The sequence below is a fragment of the Nylanderia fulva genome, unplaced genomic scaffold (genome assembly GCF_048542155.1).
Source record: "Nylanderia fulva isolate GAGA-0341 unplaced genomic scaffold, ASM4854215v1 Scaffold28, whole genome shotgun sequence".
Taxonomy (NCBI): domain Eukaryota; kingdom Metazoa; phylum Arthropoda; class Insecta; order Hymenoptera; family Formicidae; genus Nylanderia; species Nylanderia fulva.
In genome coordinates this window covers 2,263,539-2,289,684 of record NW_028190347.1, presented here as the reverse complement: position 1 = coordinate 2,289,684, position 26,146 = coordinate 2,263,539, and the positions used below count along the sequence as shown (strand labels likewise).

Genomic DNA, 26,146 nt, shown 5'->3' with positions numbered 1-26,146 from the left:
GATTCCACAGAAATAATGGATATCAGCCTTCTTTCTGTTTTCTCTGATATATGTATAGATGGCGTTCATAGATATTTAACAAAAATGACTTTGGAACAAAGGGATTGAAAATCCTTGTCGGAGTAATGTGGATACACAAATAGTTTTTGTTGCATTTATTGCGTGTATATAATAAGATATGTGTCAATTATGACACTTTTATTAGTGAATTTCACCGAAACTACGAATATTCGCAACTGGTGATTTCCTGATCGAGATTCCTGTTGAGAATTCTTTAAATAAAAATGTTAGTATGCGCAAATTATGTGTGTAATGATATATAAAATTATTTAAACAATACACCAAATTATAATTAAGAAAAAATCCAAATTTTATGTGACATTTTTATCATGCATCAATACAAATGTGTGCTATTTACTATCATTTTTTGAAAGCATATAAATATTTACAGATGTTTAGTCCTATACAAATAAAACATGAATGTACAACTGTAGAAGATGTAAATACCAATAATAGAATTAGAACTTCAGATAATTCCATATATCCTTTTATCAATCAAGATGTTGAATATAAACATCGCCAGTTATCTCAGTTTTGGGAGCAAACACAACTATCGAATGAGACATCTGCAAAAAATGAAATTCATGATCAACAAACTATGTATCAAGCAGAGGCAAGTATCTATACATTATTATATAAGTAACTAGCACCTTTATTATATATATTTAATTTTATATTCTAGGATGCTGGCAATTTACCATATATGAAAGATTATTCGCAAAATAATATATTCTATCAAGTTAATCAAGAAGATGGCAACAATCAGACAATGCAGACAAATAATCAATGTCACCAGAGTACAAACAGTGTTGTCATAGTACAAGAGAATAAGCAGTCACAGCTATCACAAGATCTACAAAATGTAGGAAATATTAATCAGACACTGGCAGGACAACCATCAATCATTGTAAAAAACAATCGTCTTGGGAGACCATCAAAAAGTTCCACAGAGTCTGGTATGGGGAAGAAATTAAAATGTCAATGTGAGATTTGCTTTAAAGAGTTTGGACACAAGAGCAATTTATTTATACATATGAGAACTCATAATGGGGAACGACCATACAAATGTAATCAATGTGAAAAGTGTTTTACACACAGTGGAAATTTGGCTATCCATATGAGAACACATTCTGGTGAACGACCATATGGTTGTCAGATATGCGGAAAAATGTTTAGTCATAGTGGTAATCTCTCCACTCATTTGAGAACTCATTCAGGGGTGAAACCTTACAAATGTAATGTGTGTGGTAAAGAATTTAGGCATAGTGGCAATTTATCGATACATGAAAGGATACATTCCGGAATTAAACCATTTCAATGTAAAATCTGTGGGAAGGAATTCTATCATAGCGGTAATTTGACAACTCATATGAAAAAACATCCTGTAAATACAAACACAAATGCAATCGACTGTGAAAATGATCAAAAACATATATTACATTCTGAGGTAGATGTTAACAATACTGCTTCTTCGAATTATTTTAATAATGTATCTTTAACGCTCAATGATAACATTAAATCTATACATAATACTAATAATGTGGTTCCTATAAAAAATGAAAGTACAGAAGACACTGTATTAAACACTGTAGGATGATTAACATTTACTTCCAGAAATTGAAATTCTATAAAATTAATATTATTATACACGAGTGTATAATTTGAATCACATAATTTGTTACAAACTAATATTTTAATAACTAGTTAAGATATTTAACAAATTCTTAAGTTTGATGAAGAACAAATCTGCAATTTTATAATTTATAATATAATTATTATAAATGTATATAATTTCTTTAAAGCAAAGTTGCTTTTTAAGGTCATAAAATTATTTTGAACTTTTTATTATAATATATATATTTAAATAACAATGTATATCAAACAAAATATCAAGAAATTCTTTTTGATTAACAGATTTTGATTTGTAACAGATTACATGATTCACCTATTCAATATATTTTGAAATTTTACAAATAATTAAATCTTTATAGCATTTTTTTAATGCTGTACTTGTAAATGAGTAATTTTTTACTGAAAAAGGTAACAAGTTACCTTTGTTTATACACCTTTGTGCAGTTACATAATAGTCTTCCTGTATTGTGAGTTTTAAATGTAACATTATTATATAGTAATATAAAAAATTCACTTTTAAAAATTTTATAGACTTATTTATATAATAGATCAGTGGGATATGATTATGTAATCTGTGATGCTTTTGAATTATTAAGATAGGATCTGACAAGATAACGGAAACATTTATTTTCGTAAAAAAATTTATTTATATAAATTATTAACATATTTTTCTTACTTTTCTTGTTCAATAATATATTTATATAAGTACTTTATAAACGACAATTTTAGATTTTCTAATTCGCTTTTGAGTTAAATGAGCAAATTATTGCAATTATTATCAACACCTTTTGATTATACAAAGATAATGCATATAAAAATAATAAAAATAAATAGTGCAGTTTGTATGAATCTTGTTTTGAGCTCGTGTTTTGCATATGTGCAATTTTACATGTAAGAAATTAATGATACATGTATTTGTTAAAATACTACATTTTTTGTTATCGCGCTATTTTTTACGTATTTATTTTTCTTTTATTATTATATAGAATTTAATTCAATAAATGATATTTCTACTTTTCATTCTTTTACATCATATTTCATATTGTAGATATTGGTTGAATGATAGTTTGCAAGATGAGATAAGTGTGTTAAAAACTATGTAACTCTTGATCGCGCGCGCGAACATAAAATTTTATCTTATTTAACATATTTTAAATACTTTTTATGTAATAATATATAATAATAAATTTTTAAACAAACTAGTGCACGTGTCTTTTATATAAAAAATTTCTTCTTTTTTTATTATATACAATTCAATTTAAATGATATTTTATTATTCGAAGTTTCAAATATAATCTATATTGTTAATATACATTATGAGATATTCTAACATTATATATAAAATTTCATGTATAATCTCGAGCATAAAAATTAATACTTTTAAAAGAAGTTATGTTTTGTTATGTGTGTATATGTTGTATGATTCTAATATTACTATAAGAGATTTAATATTTTTTAGTGCCCTATTATAAAATTATTAATTTATTTATATTAGATAAAACTATGGAATGTAGATTACTGGATTTTAATACCTGTTATAAAGTCATTGGTATAGACTAGGGTAACTACGATGTTAACATCATAAATATTATTTTATAAAAAGATCTTCCTCTTTGAGCCCTCTTTACTATACTGCTTATTTGCATTAAATAAATATAATTACTGAAACAGTTATGCAATTAACGTACGACTTTTAAAGGAACAGTCATGTTTCGTGGTAGACGTGCTGAAAGAGCTTCTGCTACATTTTCAGAAAGTTCATGCCAAATATATTTTCCAATTATAGGTACGTCTTCCAAAGGCAATTTGAAGGATACCAATAATGTCAAGCATAGACCATCTCCTCCTTGTCCACCACTAAATTCTACAGACAACAAACCATGTGGCTTATGTGGTGCTACATCGCTTCCGAATATTTCCTACAAAAATGTAATAAATGCATGAACATATATTTATATATGTATATATAGCGAAATTTTTTAAAATTATATATTTATTTTTAAATTTATTTTTTAACAAAAATATATATTTACTTTTTCTTTAGAAAAATAATATCTAGAGAAGAACATATATATTTAAGTTTTTTTATAGTAAAAATAAATTTAAAAAAATTTTTACATACACAATATAAACTCAATTTCAATATATGTATACTCACGGTCATAAAATTATGCAAAGTAGACAGCAAATTACGATTTGGATTAATTTCACAAATTGGTGGATTATATTGTTCAGTGTCAGATATAAGCACATGTAATCTATTCCTATTTTGATAAAATTTATTAATTTATTTTTTATCTTGTATATATTAATTTAAATATAATTATATAATTATAATGATAATTTTATTAAATATAACTTATATGTATTTCACTTACGTTGCCCTTTTTTTAGATGTGACTACTACTCTCAACAATAATTTTGTATGCGGTTTAATCACAGGCATTAAATAGGGATGTTGAGAAGTAGATTTATTTGAAACATAACTTCTGCCTCTGTCTAAGAGATATATGATATCATTAGACCTTAGTGGCAAATCATTTATATTTCGTGTCCAACATGCCTGTAATGATTCCTCATTTGCCTGATCAGGTGTTTTTAGAACACCGCCAACTATATCTCCAGTAAATACAAAGCGAAACCATGTACCGTTTGCACATTCTACCAATATTAGAGATGTTGGTGCTATTATTAGACCTGTCTCTTCCAAAACTTCCCTTTTCACAGCACTTATAAGGTTTTCATTCTTCTCCACTCTACCAGCTGGTAAGTACCATTTTCCGGAACAAGAAGCTTTCGCTTCTTGCATCATTAAAACTTCACCTTGATCATTTATAACAACAGCAGCAACTATGTATGTCACTGTTTTTAAGCAAATTGGAACATATCCTGTTAGTTGACCTGATTTTGCACCTATAAAATATATTAGATTAATTGTATTAAAACATGCTTTCTTTTTTTTTGTGAAAAAAAAGATTAAAAATTTTACATTTTCTGATAATTATCATATAAATAATTTGACATACCTATGGTGTCACTCGCCAAAGTATGTACATTACATATGTCATCATTTTCTAATGCTTGTCCGGCAAGCAATAATTGAACTTGATTCTCGATAAAATCTGACATGTTATGTGTAAATAAAAAATATTTCGTGTTGTATATAAATGTAAAACGCAATTAAGATATATATAAATGTAATTTTTTAGTTACTAACAACTTTGTATGATCAGTGTAATAAACACGTGAAAGTGACAACTATTAGCTTGTAACTTGTAAATATGCATAAAAATAAATCTAAGGTATGCGCTTTTAGTTGTGTCTCTACTGGTGCTAAACTACGAAATTCCCTATGTGCAAATTGTCTTTACACACTTTAGCTAAAAGAAATGTTAAACAAATATTTTGCATTCAAGAGATGAAGAGATGTTGAAGAAATCATTTTTTTTCTTAATTTTTATACAGAGGTTATAAAGTGCAATGACAGATGCATTCGTGCAATCGGAGTAGACTGATTGAACTGTCAAATATGGTTTCTGATGTTTACCAAGTTTGCTAAAAATAATTTGCTAAAAAGAGACAATTTGCAACATCTGTAGCAAAATATTGAATAATAACGTAATATTGAATGTCAATTGTTGAAATTACATTGTTGATTGTTATGAAAATAATATCAGTTTGCAACATGGTCTAGGGATATGGATCATCGAATATTCTTCCATGGTTAGGCATTGTTGTGTGCGTGACATTCAATTAATTTTAGCAAAATATACAGTGATGTAGTTATGAGAGAAACCGGCATTTGAAATCTAAATGAAAATAAATTGAAAGATGGATATTTTAAGCATATTGATTGTAATAACTCTGATATATGGTTCATTATTCTTTTTTGATATATTTTTTAAGGTAAATCATGCAATTTTCATATGATATTTCTACTTTAATTTTATGTTCATAAGTTTTGATATAAAAATTTACAATTGAATAATGTTTATGATATATACAAGTGAGCATTTTTATATGCTACAAAATTACTACATTAAAGCTTTTTGTTATATGCATTCTATTATTCTAAAATAGATTTATTATAAATGTGAATAACTGTGAGACTAACTCTTATTTTATTTTTCAGTCTTGTTCGCATTTTCCATATATTTATTTTTTGGAGAATACTGGCTTAGAAATTCATATTTTGAGAGTGAAATGGTTTACAACCGCTTTCAATCGCAAGATTATAAAATGGGGAATGGATCGCTCTAGATTTTGGACTGCTTGGTTCAATGCTGGTGTCATTATAAGCATTATACTCTTACCAATAGCTACTATCATTATTTTAAAGATGACATTTAATCTGTGGCTAATTGGATCCTCAAGCGATAGTAGTTCAGGAGTTATAATAGAACCTATGGTACAGAAAAATAAAGCTCATATTAGAAAAATAAAGATTATGTTTATGAGTAGGATACTTATCAATAATTTTTAACATAGAAAAGATTTTATAAAATTATAGAACTTAATTTCAATTTTGTTGATTGTTTCTTTACTTTACATGGTTGGTTATGATATATTAAAATTATAATGTAATGCATGATAAATTATTTTAGCCTAAATAATAGCTTAAGTTTTTTATATTTTTAATATATTTTTCTTTTATATGCATATTATTGTCATAATTTTATAAATGTTTTAGTTACCAGGTGTGGATATTCCATTCAATGAAATTGGCTACTATACAACAACACTAGCAATATGTAGTATAGTTCATGAATTAGGACATGCTCTTGCTGCAGCGAGAGAAGATGTGCAGCTATATGGTTTAGGAATCTTGATTGTTTTTATAATTCCAATAGCTTACGTAAATATAAATAATGAACAACTAGTCGCATTGCCATTGAAAAATCAGTTACGCATTACATGTGCAGGAATTTGGCACAATATTATTCTTGCTACAGTAGCAGCAGCAATTCTTGTATTTTCTACATGGCTATGGGCACCGCTTTATAATCTTGGCACTGGGATTTATGTAAAGACTATTTTACCAGTAAGTGACAAGATTAAATCATTTAATATTATTTTACCTAAATATATCATTACTTGCATATTTATCCATTTTATTATTTTTATAGAATTCACCAGTATTAGGACAAACTGGTCTTTTGGAACGTGATGTAATATATAAATTAAACAATTGTCCTATAAGGTATAGTGAAGATTGGTACGATTGTATACTGCATGCAGTGCAACATTCAACACCTGGCTATTGTGTTAAACAATCATTTATCCAGGTAATATACAATGTATTTAGATTATCATTCTTTCTCTTTATATAAACTTGAATCATTTCATTAATTAAAATCTGTGCCATTTGTAATATTTTTTTAATAGCCTATATTATAATATTTAACAATTTCTAATTCTAATATCTTTATGTATAATTCTGATGTAATCATATTATAGGATTTTGATGAATCAGTACCGGCTAAACAGAAAGCAAATGGAGCTGTGAATTGTTGTACAAGTGATAGTGAAATGGGTGGTAGCTTGTGTTTTGAATATATTGAAGGACCACAAGCTGCTCCTCTTCATTTACCACCACATTCTTGTCTTCCAGTGAGGACTATGATTAATCAGTCACAAAATTTTTGTCAAGCTAGTCACGAGTGTCTATCTCAAGATACTCATTGTATGAAACCTTCTTTAGATAATGTGACAAAGGTGAATAGTAACAGGAAATGTATAACTGTTTAAATAAAATTCTTTAAAATCACTATCTCTAAAAATAATTTTTAAATAAATAATTTTATATTGCAGATTGTACAAATAAAGAGAAAAGCAGGTAAAGATGTGCTATACTTTGGACATCCAGCAGATATTTACAGAACTGTTGATGTATCAGATTGGGTACCAAAATATTCTTTTCTTTATCCTAAGTTGCCCGAATCAATGGCATTACTTTGCAAATATATCACGGTATTCTCAGCAGGGCTGGCAATTATTAATGTTGTGCCTTGCTTCTTTCTGGATGGTCAATATATTATAAATATAGTTGTACTTTATTTATTGAACTCCATGCCACACAATAAAAATGTCAGAGAAGCCACAATACTTACAATTACGAGCATAGGTACATTACTTCTTATAATAAACTTAATGTATTTGCTTATCAATAAATTACTATGAATAATCATATTTTTACTTTTGTCATCTACATGTTTTTTGATATTATAAAATAATTTTCTCTATCATATAATAATAATAATAATACCCCTAAGTATGACTTTAGAAAAAAGATTTCCAAAAATTTTTAATAATATATCTTTTAATATAGTTTAATATTTTCAATTTAAATATTTTGTAAAAATATTAAATTCTAATATATTCTTAAAAAATATGTAAGGAACAACATGTTTTTTTGAATGCTTTAATATAAATTTAAAAATATTCTTTCTAAAATTGTATTTATTAATATACACTAGCTAGCAATATACTTGTAAATATTTACGGGGAAGTAATGAGAAATATATCTGTATATTTATTGTATTTTGTTTACCTTATTATAGTTATAGTATACTATATATTCCATGAAAATTATATTTTTTACAGTGAAGATCCCATTTATATGTGCAAAATGCAAGATTTATTATCGCCTTGCAGCTCCATCTGTATCCAATGCTGAAAAAATTTGTATTGTGAAATATAAAATAATTATCAACTAACCAAATAGTAAAAAGAATTAATAAAAAATGAATTACATCATAAGTCTAAAACTGATTTGAATCTTTTATAACAATTATATAATTAATTACAAGATATTCAATTTGCACTATATAGTTGTCCATTTATGAATACTTACTTTTTCCATCGCATGCAACAATTTTTACTTTATTTACCATTGCAACCTCTTGAACTTCACGAAATTCAACATCATTTAGCATAAAAGTCCATACATTATCACAAAACCTATAAGTGTTTAATTTGTTAGCCTGTAACAGAACAATTTTAAACTTTAGACTTATACAATAAAGAATTAAGTAAAGAAAAGACTGCAATAAAGAAAATTACCTTAAATGTAAGTCTTGATTTAACTCTGGTTGCAAGAGCTTGATTAATAGCTTTATCAAATTCTAGCAATACCTTTTTTGCAAGTGTTGGTGTTATTTGTCCATACTGAAACACACACATAATATATATTATTATTAAGATGTAATAAAATTAATGTTTTAAATTCTAATAATATATATTGTTGATAAAAATATCTATATTATTTTAAATAGAATCTTTTGGTAAGTCTTTTCGATTTCATAAAAAGAATTGTTTAAATCTTTTTGATTTTATCTTTCAATTTTATATATAAATTTTACTCTACAGCATATATATTATAAATCATAAACTTAATTAATTAACGTTGTTATTTAATATAAATTGAGAAAAGTATTGTCTAGATGGTAGCTAAACCTAACCTATCTTTATTATTACTACGGATTCACCTGCACCAATTCTTCGAGACTTTCTTGAAGCGTGTTTCCCAATGTAGTATTTCTATATAATTGATAAGACATTTTTCCTAAAATATGTCGTGATAATTCCAAACTACACGAGATGTATCTACCATCAACAAATAACCTTTTGCATAACTCGATGTGTATTTTACCTACGTCCCACGTAACATTGGAGAGGAACGAGGAACGAGAAACGAGGAACGAGAAACGAGGAACGAGGAACAAGTGTCGCGCATGCGCGATAGCGCAAGTGCGAGCAAACGTCGTCAGTCGCGTATATATTTTTAGTAAGAGGTATCTTTGGAACCCCTGCAGAAAAAAATAAGAAATGTAACGATAAGCGACATAAAAGTTTTTTAAATATTGCATCTGCAGCGAGAAAATATTATATCGTTATTTATGTCAAAATACATTTTTTCTAGAAAATTAATCTATTCTATTATTGTATATGTATGCATGAAATATTAATAGTATACGCTTAATGTAACATTTTATGTATTTTATATAATATTGATATAACAAAATAATTAAATAATTAAATAATTTGTGTGAATGTGTTTAGTACAGGGCTCTATCCGTATCCGAGTACGTGTCTGTCGAAATTAGTCACGTGATCATATTTACGCATGCACCTGAAGTTCCCGCCTGAAGGGATTCTTTTCGTCACGCAATGTCCGACAGACATTATCTAGTGCACATTATTACGGCAATTTATTGAGGTAATGAAGAAAGAGGTAAAGAATTAATTTAATGTCTTCAAATATGAAGGAGCAATATAAATGTAATATAAAATATGAAGGAACATTTGTTGCATTAGATACACACGATTGTTCAATCATTATATGTTATTTTTTATGCAAAAATTCATCTGAATTTGGAAGCTTTCGTGCGCAGCAAAAGTGCCACAATAATTAATTTCTCTCATTAATCTTTTCTTATCGCGTACACATTATTTTGAATTCAAAGTCTAATGTTCAATGTAATAATTTTGTGACAAAATATATATTCATACTTTTGAGCGAAAAAGATGATCTATAAATATCATAATCAGCAATTCAGGAAACATTGGATTTTTATTATTTATTTATATATATATATATTATTATAATATATATACATAATAGAAATGCAATATTTCCTGAATTCCTGACTATAATATTTAGACCATCTTTTTCGCTCAGAAGTATGAATATATTATTTTGTCATAAAAAAAAAAATATATATATATAATATATATATATATATGTATTAATAGGTGCGTTCGATAAATCACTGACACAAAATAATAATCGAACGTGATTGGTTCCCATTTTTAACAAATAGGTTTCCCTATCTAACATTTTTGTATATTTTTGCATCGACTATAGGGGGCGCGCAATCTATATACATTACGTGTTCTCAAACTCTCAACTATACATAGTTTACACGTTCGACCATAATGATCCTTCCGAAATTACAGTGCCGCGATTTTTGATAGAATTTAGATATTGTAGTGAGTGAAACGTGTCGCGTAGTGGATCGCAGAGTATTCGTACTCCTCGCGATTAGTACTATATAATTAGCGTGAAAGTGAATCTTGCGCGCGGAAAATCGCGAGTAAAGTGTCGGACGAAAAATCGTCTCGAAAAAGTGGCGGACAGTCCTGAAATCATGTGCGTGCCGTACATGCGCCGTGCAATCGTCCGTATTATATATCGATATCGCGATGATAATCCACGTCTGCGTGCGCGAAATTGATCGAAATCGTTGCACAATTCGCATTCTTTTCTCGTCGTAGCGCGACGCAAGTGCGTGATGCACGCCAGGTATGTCCATATGTCGTTATTCTACAATAATGATATAATTATTTCGATTGTATTTTCGCATAGTAATTATAAGCATCTCTCAAATAACTGCGATCATCTCAATGAATCATATCGTCGTAATGAATTTCGCGACATAGCAACTGTAGTGCTCAAAATTGAACGGCTTTCAATTTCATCGCGAGAATTTTATTCAAGATGGCTGCCTTAATTTGGCGCCAATTTCTCGCGCCAAGCGTAAAGCGCGGGAAATCGCGGGGTCATTATGTGTGAAGATAGGTCGATCGAGACTTATCTTATTGATATTCGATATCTTTCTTGCAATTCTTAATTTTGATATAATTTCAGGTTAACGCAATAAAGAAAAGAATGAAACAGTGATAGAAGACACTCGCGCATGTACGAGAGAACGAAACAGAGAAGAAAGTGAGAGAAAAAAAGGAAAGAGAGAGATATATATGACTGCACAACGAGGTAATTCGAACGCTGAATCTGCTCTCAATGTTTACGCTTCTACTACACGCTCGATTGCTTTCGTGGCGCGTTGCTTCGGGAGGAAAATCAAGGCCGTCCCGATATACGCATCCATAGAAAATGGATTGACAGGTAAGATTATTTATCAAAATTGTTTCAATATTTTTTTATTCTAGTATTGAAATATTTTTATCTCGCAGCCGTTATATTTATTTTCAATTAAAGGTCTAAAAATAATGTTCTAAATGTATCAACGGTTTTTAATAAAATCGTATAGTAAGTTTTATTTTATCAGTCCATGCAATTTTCATCGAAAAGTTATTAATAACATCAATAGTGATATCGAAAAATATCATAGGAAAGATAAAGAATTTCAATTTAAATGTTTTAAATTAATAATTGCGACAAATGTTTTTTTATGTTTTTTTAATATTTTTTTAAAATTTCGACAATATTTTTTTACGAACAATGTGCTTTACTTGGAATAGGACATTTTGCACAAATTGTTTTTGTACTGAATCTGTTTTAATATTAATTAGAATTAGTTTTGTAATTAAAAAACATGTATAATATATATTATGCATAAAGCATGCAATGTATCCAATAATATCAAAAGAATTAATTATCTCTAGTATTATTTATATATTTATATTTAATATCAGCGAGAAAAATAATACCAACTAAATATGACAAATATATTAACTTACCATGTTAGTTAAAAAATAAAAAGCTATGTATAGTAATAAGGTATATTTTGTGTCATAACTAATATTACATAACAGAAGACTAATATTATATAAAATAATAGATGATAAACATATACATATATAAAATAAATTATTGTTGTCGAATTGTTAAATATTTTTCAATAAAATATATTATTTTTATTAGAAAATAATTAAGAATTCGATAATAATAAAATTTATTTTATATGTTTATCATCCACAATTTTACTTTCTCTTTTTTTGTGTAATATTAGTTATAATATAAAATATACATTATTACTGTACATAGTTTTTTATTTTGCAGCTAATATAATTTTTTTATTTTCTATTTTATTATTTTTATTAGAAAATATTTTTTAGCTAATGTAATTTTTTACTGATACTATGTATAAATTTCATAAATATTGATTTTAACAAGAATTGAATATTCTAGAAAACATTTAATCATAATTAAAAATATAATGAATAATTTATGTTATAAATTATAAATATTTTTAATAATGTTAGGTCCTATTAGCACAAAATTTCGTAATATTAATAGAATAACATATTGTATAATAAACATATTATGATATACAGTATTATAATTATAATACAAAAATAACTGAGAAAATTATATTTTATATTACAATGATTTCTTTTTGATACTATCAAAAAATGATACATTTTTTGTGCAAAAAATTTAATTAAAACTAATTGCGTAATATCTTGAATGATTTTTAACATGAGCTGCAATTCTGTGCTGATACATTCTCAGTCGGATAGGACATAAATGCGGGAAGCCTTATAACTATCCGTTCAGTTCAGATGTTCGAGTAATTGCCGGCGGAAAGTTCAGTTTGCATGCAAAACTTTCCTCGACAAACTGAAGGATGTGCATAAAGCCTCTCGAGCCGGAAATGAATAACCAGCTTCTATGAACTTGGTGCACGAAAGTATTTCTATCTTTCCGTGTACCAGGTGTTTTGCCAGATTTATTACCATTGATCGTTTCTTTTAACCAGCTTGTAAATCAAAGTTTGCGCAATCATTTCATACAGATCGGTCTGATTACTTGTAATCATCATTTCTAATTGTCACAGAAAAAAGTTTAAAAATTATTTTTCTTTGAAAATATCGATAAAAAAAGAGAAGTTATTAACTTTATTAATTGCATAATAATTCTAAAAATGTGCTAATTTAAAAAAAAAAAAATATGTGCAAAATTATATCGAAATTTATATAGCAAATAAAATATACATTTTCTTTAGTTAATAATAAAAATTAACAGCGACAAGTGATTAAAATAATTTTCTTTAAAAGAAATTTGTCTGCTTGATCAAATCAAGCTGTGAGCGATTAGATATTAAAATTGTTTAAATTAGATAGCTACATATATGTAGAAAAAAGGATGGGGATTTTTGAGCTTTTATAAAAGAAATGTTATAGTTTCGTGAGTTTCTTTGCGTTGCGTTGGTGAAAAAAGTCGGATAAAGTTCGAAACAACGTTGCGCGTGTAGAATTCAGTGCTGATGTGTTATCGTAAGACGAAAATAAGAAGTTAAGAAGGAGCAGGATAAAAGAGATTTTCGTAGTAGGAAGGGTAGAGGGAAAACGAGTATTGTCCGCACTAGAAGATCCCGTTTGTAGAGGAGAAAACGCAAAGAGGAATGACTTTTCGGCGGGGGTGTGAGCGAGATAGTCACATCGATCGAATTCTGTGCGACGTAGAAGTGCAATGAAAGACATCTTTAGGGTAGTATAGCGGGGTCTATGATGGGGGTGAATATGAACGTCGGAAAAAGGCAAAAGACGGAAAAAGGATAGAGAGCGCGTGGGGTAGAAACTGTCCGCGTGACTATTTATGTAGCTCGCCTTTCAGAAACTTTGCAAGAACAATTTATTACGAATATACGTGCCATTTGGAGAGTCAGAACTTTATTATGACATCGAGAACTTTATCTATGACCAAGGAGAACCAGTTTCCTTTATCGGTAGCGGAACGCAGTTATATTATAAGTTAAATCAGATATAGCCCGCAAATTGAAATGAAAGTATTTTTTAGTAAATTTTATAAAAAATATGACAAATTTTTATGCCGCGTTATCAATGACATGTCCAATCTTATATAAAAATATAGATAGAAAACTAATTTATATGTAAAATCAAAGGCTTGTCCTGGTCAATATTTTTATCGATTTTTAATCGGTAATTTTTATAAAAATTAATAATTTTATTAACCTAATTTTATTAATAATTTTATGACCTAGTAAAAATAAGCTTTTGGTTTACATACAAATTACTTCTGCATCCATATTTTTACATTATATTGCATATGTCGTTGCAATGATTACTTTTAATAAATTATATATTATTAATAATTGTGACAGATATTTAATATATTTTTTCAAATAATTATGATAACTCATTGGTTAATGTTTTAAAAGATAAAGTAAATAATTAAAAAAATAAAAATAAAATAAAGAATAAAGAGAAGAAAAAAAATTAATTACTTTATTAACATTTGATTAACTAAAATTAGAAATAGCTGTAATTAAAAAATATTACTAATATATATTTTTAAATTTTTTATTTGGATTCTATAAAAATTTTCGAATTTTTCTTTCACGCTGCTATAATTTAGATTTGATATTTGTATGTTACAGACAAAACGAATGTTGTTAAAAATCGGGAGTGTCGTTAAAAATATCGCGCGTATAAGTGCGGGAGTTCCGTTAAAAGTATCGCGCGTATTAATCAATCCTGACAATCTGAGAGGAGGAGGAGGCCTAGGAGAGGCATCGGCAACAACCCTAAAGTAAGAGCATCGTTATTTGTATATTTTTATTATTTATTTAGCTTGACAATTACTTCGTTGTTGCGCATCAGTGAGTGAGATAAACTTTTATTTTTTATTTAATTTTGAGGTAACGAATTTATAGATCGTAATTGTAGATTGTAGATAAATTTGTTACCTTAAAATGGATTGACTATAATGAATTAGATCAAACTTACTTAGATTGAACTTTTGATAGATGTCTTTAATATATAATACATAATTAAAGCAAATTGCACATACAAATGTAAATTAAAGTATAAATTATAAAGATAAATTATAAAGAATTTTTCAATTCAGATTTTATTTATAGAACGCGCTTGTAATTTTATTAATTATTATTAATATATAGTTAATTAATTATTATTAACATACACACATATATATATATATATATATGTATGTATATAACAACTATATTATATATAAAAATAACTGATTTTTTTAACAAACGTTAATTTTAATTTTTTATAGTCTATTCGTCTATATAGTAATGTGACATGAAAATATTTTACTTTAATTGATGTAAATCCAAGTCATCGATCAATTAAATAATATATATATATATATATATGAAATAAATGTTTTTAATTTTATTTTAGCGTTAATTTATTATTAATTTTATTATAAGTAATAATATTATATATATTATAAATAATAATATTATATATATATGTATTATTAGAAAAATATCAATATAAAACCATTTTGATCGATGACTCGCCATTATGTTAATTAAAGCAAAATTAAATTCAACAATTTATTACAAACAATTATTTGTGTATGTATGTGTGCATTACCTAGTTTCTTATAAAATCAATTTTATCATGTGTTATCACAGTTCACCAATATAGACTGGGGCAACAGGTCAATGCTTTTAGAAATTAGATCTGATCTATCTAAACTTAGTAAGAGAATTAATTAATCGATAGGATAACATAGGTCGGGATCTCAAGCATAGGCACGTAATCAGATAAATGGAATGCAATTCTTTATACATCAATAATAGGAATTCTTTAAAGGATAGTTTATATATATATATATATATATATATATATATATATATATATGCTATATTAATTATTGCATTAGTATCCATTTTCACTTGAAGTAATATTAGGAAAACGATTTTATTAATATAGTGAATTCTCGAATAATCATTTTCATTTTCATATAATAACTCGGAAGGGATCGTTATCGTTAGTGATTGTTTTCTGCCGCTCGAATTAGAAGAGACGATGATAGAGGAAATGACAAAATCCACTTGTTACATTGCGACTTGCTTGAAGCTGTGCCCATTTCTATGATGTAACGATATCAGAGGCAAAGGGGTAGAAAGGAAGGAAGGACAGAAAAAGGGATATTGATGAGAAAAGGAGAAAGAGAAGGAGATTTCCGAGTGATGGAGGAAATAAGTGAAACAGTGATTGAGAAGGAGAGTAAAGATATATAAAGGGTGTACACGTTCAAAATGATCACATCAAACATCAAAACCGTGCTTTCTGACAAATTTTTATTACCATTTTTTTTCGATAAAAATTAGATTAAAACTATTTTTAATTATACTTTGATTTTCGAATTTATTGACACATTCAATATCTTGCTAAGTACCGGTTTGAAAATTAAAATTCTATTAAGTATTAAAATAATTTTCTTAAAACTGTGAACAAAATAAAATTTTGTTAATATATTTGTACTTTTAAAATTTGATCTATATTTAAATTGTGCGAGAGAAATATAAATATTTATGTATTTATAATTATTATAAATATTTTTATAATTCAAGAGCTATATTCTTGTCGTAATTTTGAAATCATTCTCTTCACATAAAAATCGTACTGTTCAAATAATTGCGCGTTAAAATTAGAACACCCTGTAGGGAGAACAGCGGTTGCCAGGGCAATGAATCGCAGATTGACGCAGGCGTCGCGACGTCCGGCCGCGCGCTCACCCCCGTTTTCCACCCTTCTCTCTCCCGCGTTGAAGCGTGCCGCTGCTTAAAGTGTGCACCTCGCCCGGTCCACCCACCCCTTTCCCCTTTTCCATGACACAGACGGTTAAACTCGCGAAGTTTGCCGCATTATGATTTATACGGGAAAATTCTGTCGGAGGTGTTGGCTTTGTGGACCACAGCTCAAATATCTCTTTCGATTGATTTTAGAATTGCTATCCAATTATATCTCGTATTTAGATTTCGTTATGGATGAATATGCATGCTTTGTGTGTCGCGGGAATCTTGCAATATTCAACCACGCATTATCGTCAATATTTCCTGAAGAACGCTCGAGATCAACGCGATTGTTTTACAGCGGTGTCGTATCTCATGACAAGATTGCAGCTGTTTTTAATTGGTGATAATTGTATTTTTTCTTTGAAATCTCTTATATTTGTTTTGCCAATTTTAATACTGAAAAAGCTGTATTATTAAAGATCTATCGACGAAACGGTTTTCAATGTTGCATACAGTTGCAGCTCGTATACTTTAGAAACCTCGGCGCATAAAGCTCTTACGTAACTATTGCGATCAATATTAGTTCGGATTAATTTATTTGGCGAAAGTTTTGGACTTAAATAACTCTTATAAAATTTAATCGGATTTTACACAGAAAGTCTCGAAAGTCGATATCTAGAAGTTGGCGCTTAAGAAGCATGCAAAATCGAAGTTGAATGCAATCCTTGACTGTATAAATCTGAAATCACGGGTATAGCATTTGCAAAGCAATCATATAAAGTAATCACGTGCTATTTAAATTTAAAATTTATAGCATAGATAATAAGGTGTTTTATAAATAGAAATAAGCATGTGCGCGCGCTATTTAATTATACGCCAATTATCCTCTCTTTGATTCTCGCTTTTCTCTTATCTCTTTTCCCTCTCGTATATATGAAAATTATTAAAGTTCGCAATGTATATTATTTTTATACTGCATATATATAAAGAATACTTTTATTGTTAGTGAAATGTTATCATTGCTATTAAAGTTGTTTACTTAATTAATACATTCATAAAACAACACGTTAAAAAAGATTAATTATCTCGTTTCTTTAAACGTAATTAATTTTAATTAGATCGTAATCATTCTTTCCCAGTATTATTAAACTTTAGCTATCCATGCGTATATATACGTGCTTGTATACATCCCGTAAATATCAAAACAAAGTTTGAAAAACATTTAACATTTAAAGTAATTAACTTATAATACGTATACGCTATTAAGTATTTGATAATACGCTACAGCGAGTACATACGAGGTCCATTAAAGTCAAAGCGTGTCAACTCCGAGCTATATTCTTGTCAGCTATCGGATTGCGTCGCGAGCGTGTCGCGCTACCAAAGTTTGCCTCGCGGCTCGCGAGTCGCGTATGTTAGTACATAGTGTGCATCCCCAGGGCAAGAAGCGAGCAAGAGAATGAGAGAGAGAGGGAGGCCGATAGGAGGGTGGAAAGAGCCCCGCGCGCGCGGGATATATACAGCTTATGTCGCGGTAGAGCGTCGTCGTCGACTCGAGCGCGGCGGTGGGGTTGGGTGGAAAAAGTTGGACGAAACTTGAAGGAGAAGTGGAGAAGGAAGCGCACAGGATATATACGGAGGAAAGGGTGGCACGCTCTGCGCGAGGGCGAGGGGAGAGAATCGGAATGAAAGGAGGAAAATGTAGAGGGGATTGGATCTCTGGAAAGAAGAGGGAAGTTCGGTGGAGACGCGCCGTAGGCAACACATCGTCGGGTTGCTACTGGTAAAACCTTCGGTGGAAGAGCGCCGAAGGTGATCGCGCGACGGATAGTAGTGGTAGTGGTATAGCAGGGACGTCGGAGGGTCGGTGGCGGGTAGTAGTAGGCGGTAGATGGTAGTAGTGGTAGTAGAGAGCGGCGTGTCCCGACGCGCCGGGAAAGTTTCGTCGAGAAACGCGCGGTGTGCGCGCGGAGTGTGAGAACGCGCGGCGAGCGAGAAAGAGGGCCAGGGAGAAAGTTGGGGGTGAGTCGGAGCGCGCGGGGGATGAGAGGAGCGGGATAGAGAGAGAGTTTGGAGCGAGAGTCCGGAGGACGGCAACGCGATGCGGAGGCAAGGTTTTCGTCTCCAGTTCCCGCTAAGCGGCCGACAGGTTTGGAACGAGCGCGGGCTACGCGGGTGCACGCTCGCATGACACGCGGGCTAACGTGTGTACCCCTATATCTCTGTGCATATACAGAGGGAAGGGGGTACGTAGCGTGCGCGTAGTGGCGTAGTGTCCCGCTAAAGGAGGACAACACACACGTGGCGCGCGCTACCAACGACGGAAGCCTGACCGCGGTGGCCTGACCGCGGTGACTTCTCACTACTGACCGGTATGCGAAGGAGGGGTGGTCAGGTTGGGATAGCGCGGGTACACGCGTGCTACCGCGGCGGTCGAGTTCACGCGTGGCACTACGGCCGCGAAGGGTTGCGAGCGAGCGAGCGAGCGAGGTCGACGAGCGCGCGACCACCCTCCACAACGTTCTCGTCTCCTCTTCTCCTTCTTCGGTCGCGCGCCTTCTCCACCTCCTTCTCATCTTCCTTCTCCACCTTTACCGGCTCCTACTCTCGCTGCTCCTCGTCTCTCTCTTCCTCATGTTCTCTACCCCTAGTGAGATATTGATTTCCCTTAGCTGACTCCCACGAGGGCAGGCGGCAGGCAACCAGGTACGGCTACCGTACCACGAGTAGACAGTTTCCGACAATCAGAAAGAAACTATCCTATATGCACTTGTCGGTCTAACGATTAAGCGGACCGAGCGGTTCATCCTTCTTCATTTTCCCGTTCGGGTTATGCAACTCGCGCGTGCTCTCGCGCTTCGCTAGATTACCACGGTAGCACTTTTCTAAACATCCGCCACGTGCTTCATGCGCTCGCGCTATTGTTTCTCAAGATTTCCGATTGAGTCCTCAAGTAGCAGAAAAATTGTCGAATAATGTGTTTATCGTTATGATTCTCTCGAAACTATAGTACAATATAATCGGTTTTTCAATTTTCGTATAATTCATTCATCGTAATGACGTATCAATAATTCCGCAATTATAAACTTTATTAATTATTGATAATCGAATATACGATGAACTGTTCGCATATACAATATTCGCGCAGTATGTGCATTAGATTATATGTCAAAATAGTATTGTATAATTATGTGGAACCAGGGGGTGCACACATATACGTACACACACCCAATTAACTACGTTATATTACTATATACAAATACATATATTTTATTCCTGGTGTATAAATGGTTTCTCTCCAAAATATAATTCTGAAACAAACACTCTCACAATTAGTTGTTCTCACAAGAGGGACGCATTTAATATTCAGCTCGATGCTCATCCAAGAATATTAGTTTCTTCCTAACTATTCTCGCCGTTTCGCGAGTAAACGCTTTCGCGTAGCTGTTGTTTGATAATCTATAGGTGTTTTGAGAAAGTTTCGCGAAGTGCGCGACCATGTTGGTGCCTGCGCATTGCCGACGAATTCGCGAGAGAGTGACACGAAACTTTTTTATTTACCGCGTTCGTGCTTATACACACAGAGACAGATAAAGGGTGGACGGAGGGTATGAGAGGGTGGCTTAGCGACGCGGAGAGAACCGTTTCCCCTACTCGAAGTCTACCTACCCCGTATATATTCGCCAACCCCCACCTCGGCCGCTGCCGCCTGCCGCTTTCCAGCAAAGTTTTCCGGAGATCCTGGAAACTGCGAGAAACGACAAGAGGGTGAAGAGGGGTCGCGCGCGCCCAACGGAGGGGAGAAGCGACGATCGCTCACCACCCCCGTGCGCTCTTGCTCGCAGCATCCCTTTTCAGCGGAACCTAGTAACGAGTTTGCTCTGTCGGTAACGCCAGAACGCGTGCCAGCTATAAACGTGTCGCGTGCGGGGCTGACGGAAGGGATGAGTAAAGTGGAGCACGACGCGAGATACGATTGTCGCGAGATGACTTGTTGTAGTCGCGTGGATCCCGCGATAGTTCGGATATGTGCGAGACGTGATAACGTGTAAATCGCGCGGATACTTTGGCGCATCGCGAAATTTAATCAAGGTATGAATGCTCGAGGTATGAATTATTTGTTTCTATTATAGAAGTAAAACGCTAGATGATGGATAGAAGTAGCGAAGAAAGATTCTCCGCGTGTATATCGCATGCTGTGCATCTTATTGTCCAACTTGATGATTGTTCTCTTGTGTCACATGTGTCTCTTTCTTTAATTAATAATTGCTTTTCGAGAACTGATTGTTTGTAGTTTCAGTAGCATCTTGCACGTTCGATGTACTTATTATTTCTTCTTTAGAGATACTTCTGTAGGTTTTTTATAATATATATATATATATATATTATATCTCTACGCCTTTCGCGTTTGAACATTTATGCTTTTCACAAGTAGTATCAAAGTTGAAACAACTTTGTGTTCTGCTAGTTTTTAAATTATTTCTGATCTCCGATAACTTTCTATCGAAGCATATTTATGTAATAAATAATGAAATTGCTTGTATGGATGATCGATGCAAGTTGGACAAAATACTATATTTATACCGGAGTAAAGCCAGGTCAGCTGATCGTCTGCTGGCCCGACTATATAACGATGCTTGTTGTGAGAGTATCAACGCTTTTGATTATCGGGATTCCGTGCGCGCAGACTCAATGCGAGATTAATCCTCTGCGAGGGAACCCCTTTCACTTACCAATACCAACCCGTCGCACGTTCGAAAGTTTTGCGAGCGTCGAAAACTTTTGCGCTTCTCTTCTAGCGGAGCAAATTCTATCGGAAACCGAAAACCTTAATTCACACTACACACATTGGAGGCTTGACGAAAAAATGTGAATTGATCGTTAATTTAGATAATAATCATTACGATTTCATGATCCATATATAATTTTGTAATTCTATAATTCTATAATTTCAAGAGCTTTTATGTGATCTTTTATTATTTTTTCATTATGGCTCTATATAAAGTATTTCATGTTTTATTATATTTAATGCGTTTGCACATAAATTATATTGTTGTATTTATTTTATATTTTTTTATAATATATGCGCGTATTTTCTGTATAATAGGCAAACGATTTTTAATTTTTAATTTTTCCCGTTTTTTATATATTTTCATATATTGTAAAAATATCTTTAATGTTAATCATTTTTTATTCTTATTCTGCACTCAATAAAAACTAATTAATCGAATAAAAATACATTTATTTTTAACTTTAAAGAATTTTTAGAGAGACGTTATACTTATGTCGAATTAACTACATTTATATATGGATCTGTGGCAAGTATTATAATACACCGACATCTTTTTAATCTTGTTTTGCCCCAGGCGTGCATTACATTCACGTATATCGTATTCGGACATCTATTTGATTCGCGCGCGAGATACTACGAAAAGAGTCCCCGCTTTCTTTGCTTTCGCGTATGAGATGTCACAAACGATAATTCCGGTTGCATTTAGTAACACATATGACAGCGATTCAATGCACAGCGAGGTAGAGAGGTACTAATTAAGCTGCTATCGTTCCGACTCTCGCGGTGTAATTCCGCGTTGTTGGCATTGTGCTTCGAATTCCACCAAGTGGCTGTTGGCCGAGCGCTTTTGAGGTCCCACGGAGCGTGGTCCGAGGCCTTTCAACTCTGATTCCACGCGCGTGCGTCTCGTTGTCGTCGTCGTCATCGTTGTCGACACTGTCGTTGACGCTCGCGTCGTAATCCTTGCCATTTCCTGTTGTTCCTCCTTGTATCTTAGGAGAGCGCAAGCCGCAAATTTATTTCATTCCACTTGTATCTTTTTACATAAACATTGACGTGCTGTTGCGGCCAAGCTTTGTATATTTTATCATAATTCTTTCGCTCTCTTTCCATTATATAAGTCATTAAGAGATGCACATTAATGCATCATAAACTGTTTGCATGTAAAACTTTTGTATTTTTTAGTTACGTTGAAAGCGTTTAGAAGTAACAGGCGCGTAGACTTTTACATTAGAAATGCAAATAATTCTAACTTTTATTAAAGAGACAAAAAAGAAAGGCAATCTTTCCACAGTCTATATTAATTATGTTATTTATCAATGAATTGAACTTCAACTTATGCGTATGTTTTTATCAATTTAAAAATCTTTTTTATCTTCTGTTTAATATATTTTTCAAAACATGATATACACATATAAAACAAGTTTTTTTATCCATTAGTGTTGTTACGATTTGAAATTTTCGTTAATATTTATATATGGATCAGTAGTTTATTTAAATTAGTGCTTTAATATATAATATTTATTATAAAATAATATATATACATTTACTAAAAAACGTGGTGAAAAAGATGAATATAACAAGTAATTTTTTTTTTATTTTCGTAAAAACTACATTAAATATAAGCCATATTTCTTTTTTTATTCCATTTTAGTTCAGCGCACAATAACATGTTATGCATATATACGCAACGATAATAGAAGATGGTAAGAGAAATGTAAACTTAATAGATGAGATTAAATAACGCATTCGATAATGGATAGGAAATTTAAATAATGCATTTTTGTTTTAATTGAACAGTCATAAGAGATTTAATCTTAAAATTTAAATATAAATGAAAAGACTCACTTAGAAACGTTAGCATGCAATTAAAAGTTGATAACGCGTGATACATATTTCAATTACTGTATAATGGTACAGTTTGAAAAGTTGGACATCAAAATCGACTTGAAAAGAAAATAATTCGCATGAAAGTTTTTACTAGAGTGCATTTTTTGTGTTCTATATTTTATCGTAAAAGAGTATGAATCTATCATAATTATCCGCATTTTATCGGTTCTTTTCCTGTTTTCAACAACGAGTTTACGCACACTTTTCCATCATGAACGGTATTTTTATAGCGAATTTTGCCAAAAATGCGAGTGGAAAATCTAGGTCGTTAAAGTCTTTGTTTGCCGGAAGAACTGACATTTTAGAATGAGCGATAGCGACGATATCTCAAGCTTCGGTATCCGTTCGGTAGTCGTGCTGACTCTCGGCGAAAAGATTCGAGAGATCGTCGAGAAGTTGCGGATGTCGGGACAGACGAATGGGAAGTAACGGAGAGCCAATCGTGCGGTTATAATAGCCACGCAAAACTAGTCGGAGAAGTATTGGCACGAGACATAGAATTCCCGATCGACTGAGACTTTTAGTTTATGTCAAAGAAAAAAGAGAAAAAAGGGTTGAAAATTATCTCAAAAATATATCTGTTTATTCGCATTTAATTGATGATTACATTTTAGTAACGTAATTTAAATGGAATAATGAGTCACACACGAAGAAATTATAAGAATAAAGTATACGTCTTGCAGAAAATAAAAGTAATAAAAATGAAAACATATTTCATATTCCGCGCATGAATTTTTCATTTTTATAACGTTTTGTTTTTATGGATTTGTTCGTAAAAGTCTTTCGATTTGTCATCGTTTATGCTTTATAACTATCCATAATCTAATCATATATAAATATATGTAAAGAATCATAATATATACAATTTGTATAGTTTATAATAATGTTGTAGAGTCTACATATAGCATAAAAATGTTTGTTTTTATTCATATTTTTTACAATATTTATTTTAATTTCTCGTAGATCGTTATAATATTCTGCATGTGCAACAAAAAATGCAACAAAAAATTTACTTTAAATACTATCTCTTTATTGAGACGCATCAGAAAGAAGTGTTAAGTTTGAAATCACGCACGCAAGTTTGAATTATCATGAATTTTAGACCGTTCGATATGAACGTTCGGTTAAGGCAATGATTTTGATACCATTCTCAGTCTCGGCCTCTCACTCTCAAACTTGCAGCATCGGCATCAGTCCTCTCGCGGCAGCGAGAGTGGGGAAGTTTACGTCGTAAACTTCAGGTCTTAAGGGTGGAATTACAGTTCGGCGGAGCGAGCGCCGCGCAACGCAGTTGTTACCACGACGAGCGCTTTAAAAGTTGGTCCCGGGTCTTCGTGTTGGTTCGAGAGGGGTGTAGGGAAGTGGATTCTGGGAGGATGGAAAGCGCGGGACGACGTGAAAGGAGCGAAAAGGGGATGGAGACGCGGTTAAGTTGCCAGGAAACTTTGGTAAAACTGAAAAGTTAATTTCGTCGTGTTAAATTACTCGAGCGCCCGGGCATTAAACTTGCAAAAGTTGGTCGGATGACTGAAATACGTATCCTCCCTTCTCTCTTCTCCTCCTTCACCTTGTTCCTCTTCTTTTCCTCTTTGCTTTTGCTTCTGCTAATTGATCTAAGACACGAAAGTACAGCGAAATCTGATTGCTTATTCTGAATTGAAACGCTGGGCAAAGAGAAACATTACAAAATAAAGATCAGTTAATTTAAACATTTGCTAATTTATGCGCGTTATTCGTTAATTGACAGATTTATATATAGGATGCATCTTGTTAAATACCTTTATTTATCTTCATACAATATTATCTTTAAAATAGTTACACGCACACATAAAACATTATGTCATTAGTATTAATATTCGATTTAATATTTTATTATCTATACACGTCAATCTACAGATAGATTCTTTCTCTCTTTTTTAATATTCTATATTTAAGATTAAATGTATCTATTATATTTCATACGCGATATATTTATGAGTTAAGTCAAGTTATTTTAACTGTACGCTATATAATTCACCGCGATATCTGGGATGATATAATAATATCATATAAATGTTTCATATTTTTTCTTTTTTTTTTTTATTGAAATCATCACTTCTCGACAGATTTTAAACTAATATAAAATTAATTTTTAAAAATTATGTATCTATGTGAGATCTATTGATATTCAAATTATAAATGACATACAAAATAAGAAGTCTTTTAGGAATTTAAATTTTGCAAATTTTTAAAAGATATTAGATTGTACTTTTTATTTAAATTATTTTTTTTTAATTAAATAATAAAATCCAGATAAAGTTTTCTTATTAGCTAAAATGTAGCAGATATATTGCATATAAAATATCTACGATTTAATATATCTACATATAAAGTATTTCATGTTTAAATACTTGCTAAGACTGTTACGAAGAGGATTGTCTTGCGAAATCTGCTAAACGAATCTATCGGATGTGATCGATCACACTTTATTTAATTCTCGGGTCGTGTTTCAAATCGGTCGAAGTTC

At 31.3% G+C, this 26,146-nt stretch overlaps 5 protein-coding genes across 7 annotated transcripts in view; 3 read left to right on the top strand and 2 right to left on the bottom strand.

Moving 5' to 3' along the window:
• The first annotated feature begins 73 nt into the window (after window positions 1-73).
• On the top strand, window positions 74-2,891 carry LOC114937623 (uncharacterized). Its single transcript, XM_085483904.1, has 3 exons — window positions 74-286; window positions 452-673; window positions 743-2,891. The coding sequence occupies exons 2-3, from the start codon at window positions 452-454 to the stop codon at window positions 1,655-1,657; spliced, it is 1,137 nt and encodes a 378-aa protein (XP_085340030.1). The 5' UTR covers window positions 74-286; the 3' UTR covers window positions 1,658-2,891.
• Window positions 2,102-5,567, bottom strand: LOC114937626 (8-oxo-dGDP phosphatase NUDT18). The gene is made up of 4 exons (XM_029311161.2): window positions 4,719-5,567; window positions 4,071-4,605; window positions 3,851-3,956; window positions 2,102-3,611 (listed from the first exon to the last, which is right to left on the bottom strand). Exons 1-4 carry the CDS (start codon window positions 4,819-4,821, stop codon window positions 3,372-3,374), a joined length of 984 nt encoding a protein of 327 aa, XP_029166994.1. The 5' UTR covers window positions 4,822-5,567; the 3' UTR covers window positions 2,102-3,371.
• S2P (membrane-bound transcription factor site-2 protease) lies at window positions 4,818-7,881 on the top strand. The gene is made up of 6 exons (XM_029311159.2): window positions 4,818-5,598; window positions 5,825-6,100; window positions 6,383-6,733; window positions 6,819-6,977; window positions 7,150-7,407; window positions 7,504-7,881. Exons 1-6 carry the CDS (start codon window positions 5,524-5,526, stop codon window positions 7,870-7,872), a joined length of 1,488 nt encoding a protein of 495 aa, XP_029166992.1. The 5' UTR covers window positions 4,818-5,523; the 3' UTR covers window positions 7,873-7,881.
• TfIIA-S (general transcription factor IIA subunit 2) lies at window positions 7,734-9,382 on the bottom strand. The gene is made up of 4 exons (XM_029311184.2): window positions 9,180-9,382; window positions 8,755-8,859; window positions 8,546-8,675; window positions 7,734-8,364 (listed from the first exon to the last, which is right to left on the bottom strand). Exons 1-4 carry the CDS (start codon window positions 9,249-9,251, stop codon window positions 8,333-8,335), a joined length of 339 nt encoding a protein of 112 aa, XP_029167017.2. The 5' UTR covers window positions 9,252-9,382; the 3' UTR covers window positions 7,734-8,332.
• Window positions 9,383-11,478: 2,096 nt separating this feature from the next.
• LOC114937648 (uncharacterized) overlaps window positions 11,479-26,146 on the top strand; it is a 288,573-nt gene continuing 273,905 nt past the window's right edge. The window contains exons 1-2 of one of the 3 annotated variants that reach the window (XM_085483949.1): window positions 11,479-11,599; window positions 14,838-14,989. In XM_085483949.1, the coding sequence (XP_085340075.1) occupies window positions 14,847-14,989 (143 nt within the window). In that variant the 5' untranslated portion in view covers window positions 11,479-11,599; window positions 14,838-14,846. Of the gene's footprint in view, window positions 11,600-14,837; window positions 14,990-19,084; window positions 21,066-26,146 lie in introns of those variants that run through there. The other 2 variants (XM_029311212.2, XM_029311213.2) reach the window with 2 other exon arrangements.

Coding starts and splice junctions, on each gene's coding strand:
- LOC114937626 (XM_029311161.2), bottom strand. CDS start 4,821: ATGTCAGATTTTATCGAGAATCAAGTTCAATTATTGCTTGCCGGACAA. Junction 3,957..4,070: donor ACATCTAAAAAAAGGGCAAC/GTAAGTGAAATA, acceptor TTATCAAAATAG/GAATAGATTACATGTGCTTA. Junction 3,612..3,850: donor CTTTGCATAATTTTATGACC/GTGAGTATACAT, acceptor ACATTTTTGTAG/GAAATATTCGGAAGCGATGT.
- S2P (XM_029311159.2), top strand. CDS start 5,524: ATGGATATTTTAAGCATATTGATTGTAATAACTCTGATATATGGTTCA. Junction 6,101..6,382: donor GAGTTATAATAGAACCTATG/GTACAGAAAAAT, acceptor TAAATGTTTTAG/TTACCAGGTGTGGATATTCC. Junction 7,408..7,503: donor CTTTAGATAATGTGACAAAG/GTGAATAGTAAC, acceptor TTTATATTGCAG/ATTGTACAAATAAAGAGAAA.
- LOC114937623 (XM_085483904.1), top strand. CDS start 452: ATGTTTAGTCCTATACAAATAAAACATGAATGTACAACTGTAGAAGAT. Junction 674..742: donor AAACTATGTATCAAGCAGAG/GCAAGTATCTAT, acceptor TTTATATTCTAG/GATGCTGGCAATTTACCATA.
- TfIIA-S (XM_029311184.2), bottom strand. CDS start 9,251: ATGTCTTATCAATTATATAGAAATACTACATTGGGAAACACGCTTCAA. Junction 8,860..9,179: donor GTCTCGAAGAATTGGTGCAG/GTGAATCCGTAG, acceptor TGTGTGTTTCAG/TATGGACAAATAACACCAAC. Junction 8,365..8,545: donor TGTTGCATGCGATGGAAAAA/GTAAGTATTCAT, acceptor AAATTTTTTCAG/CATTGGATACAGATGGAGCT.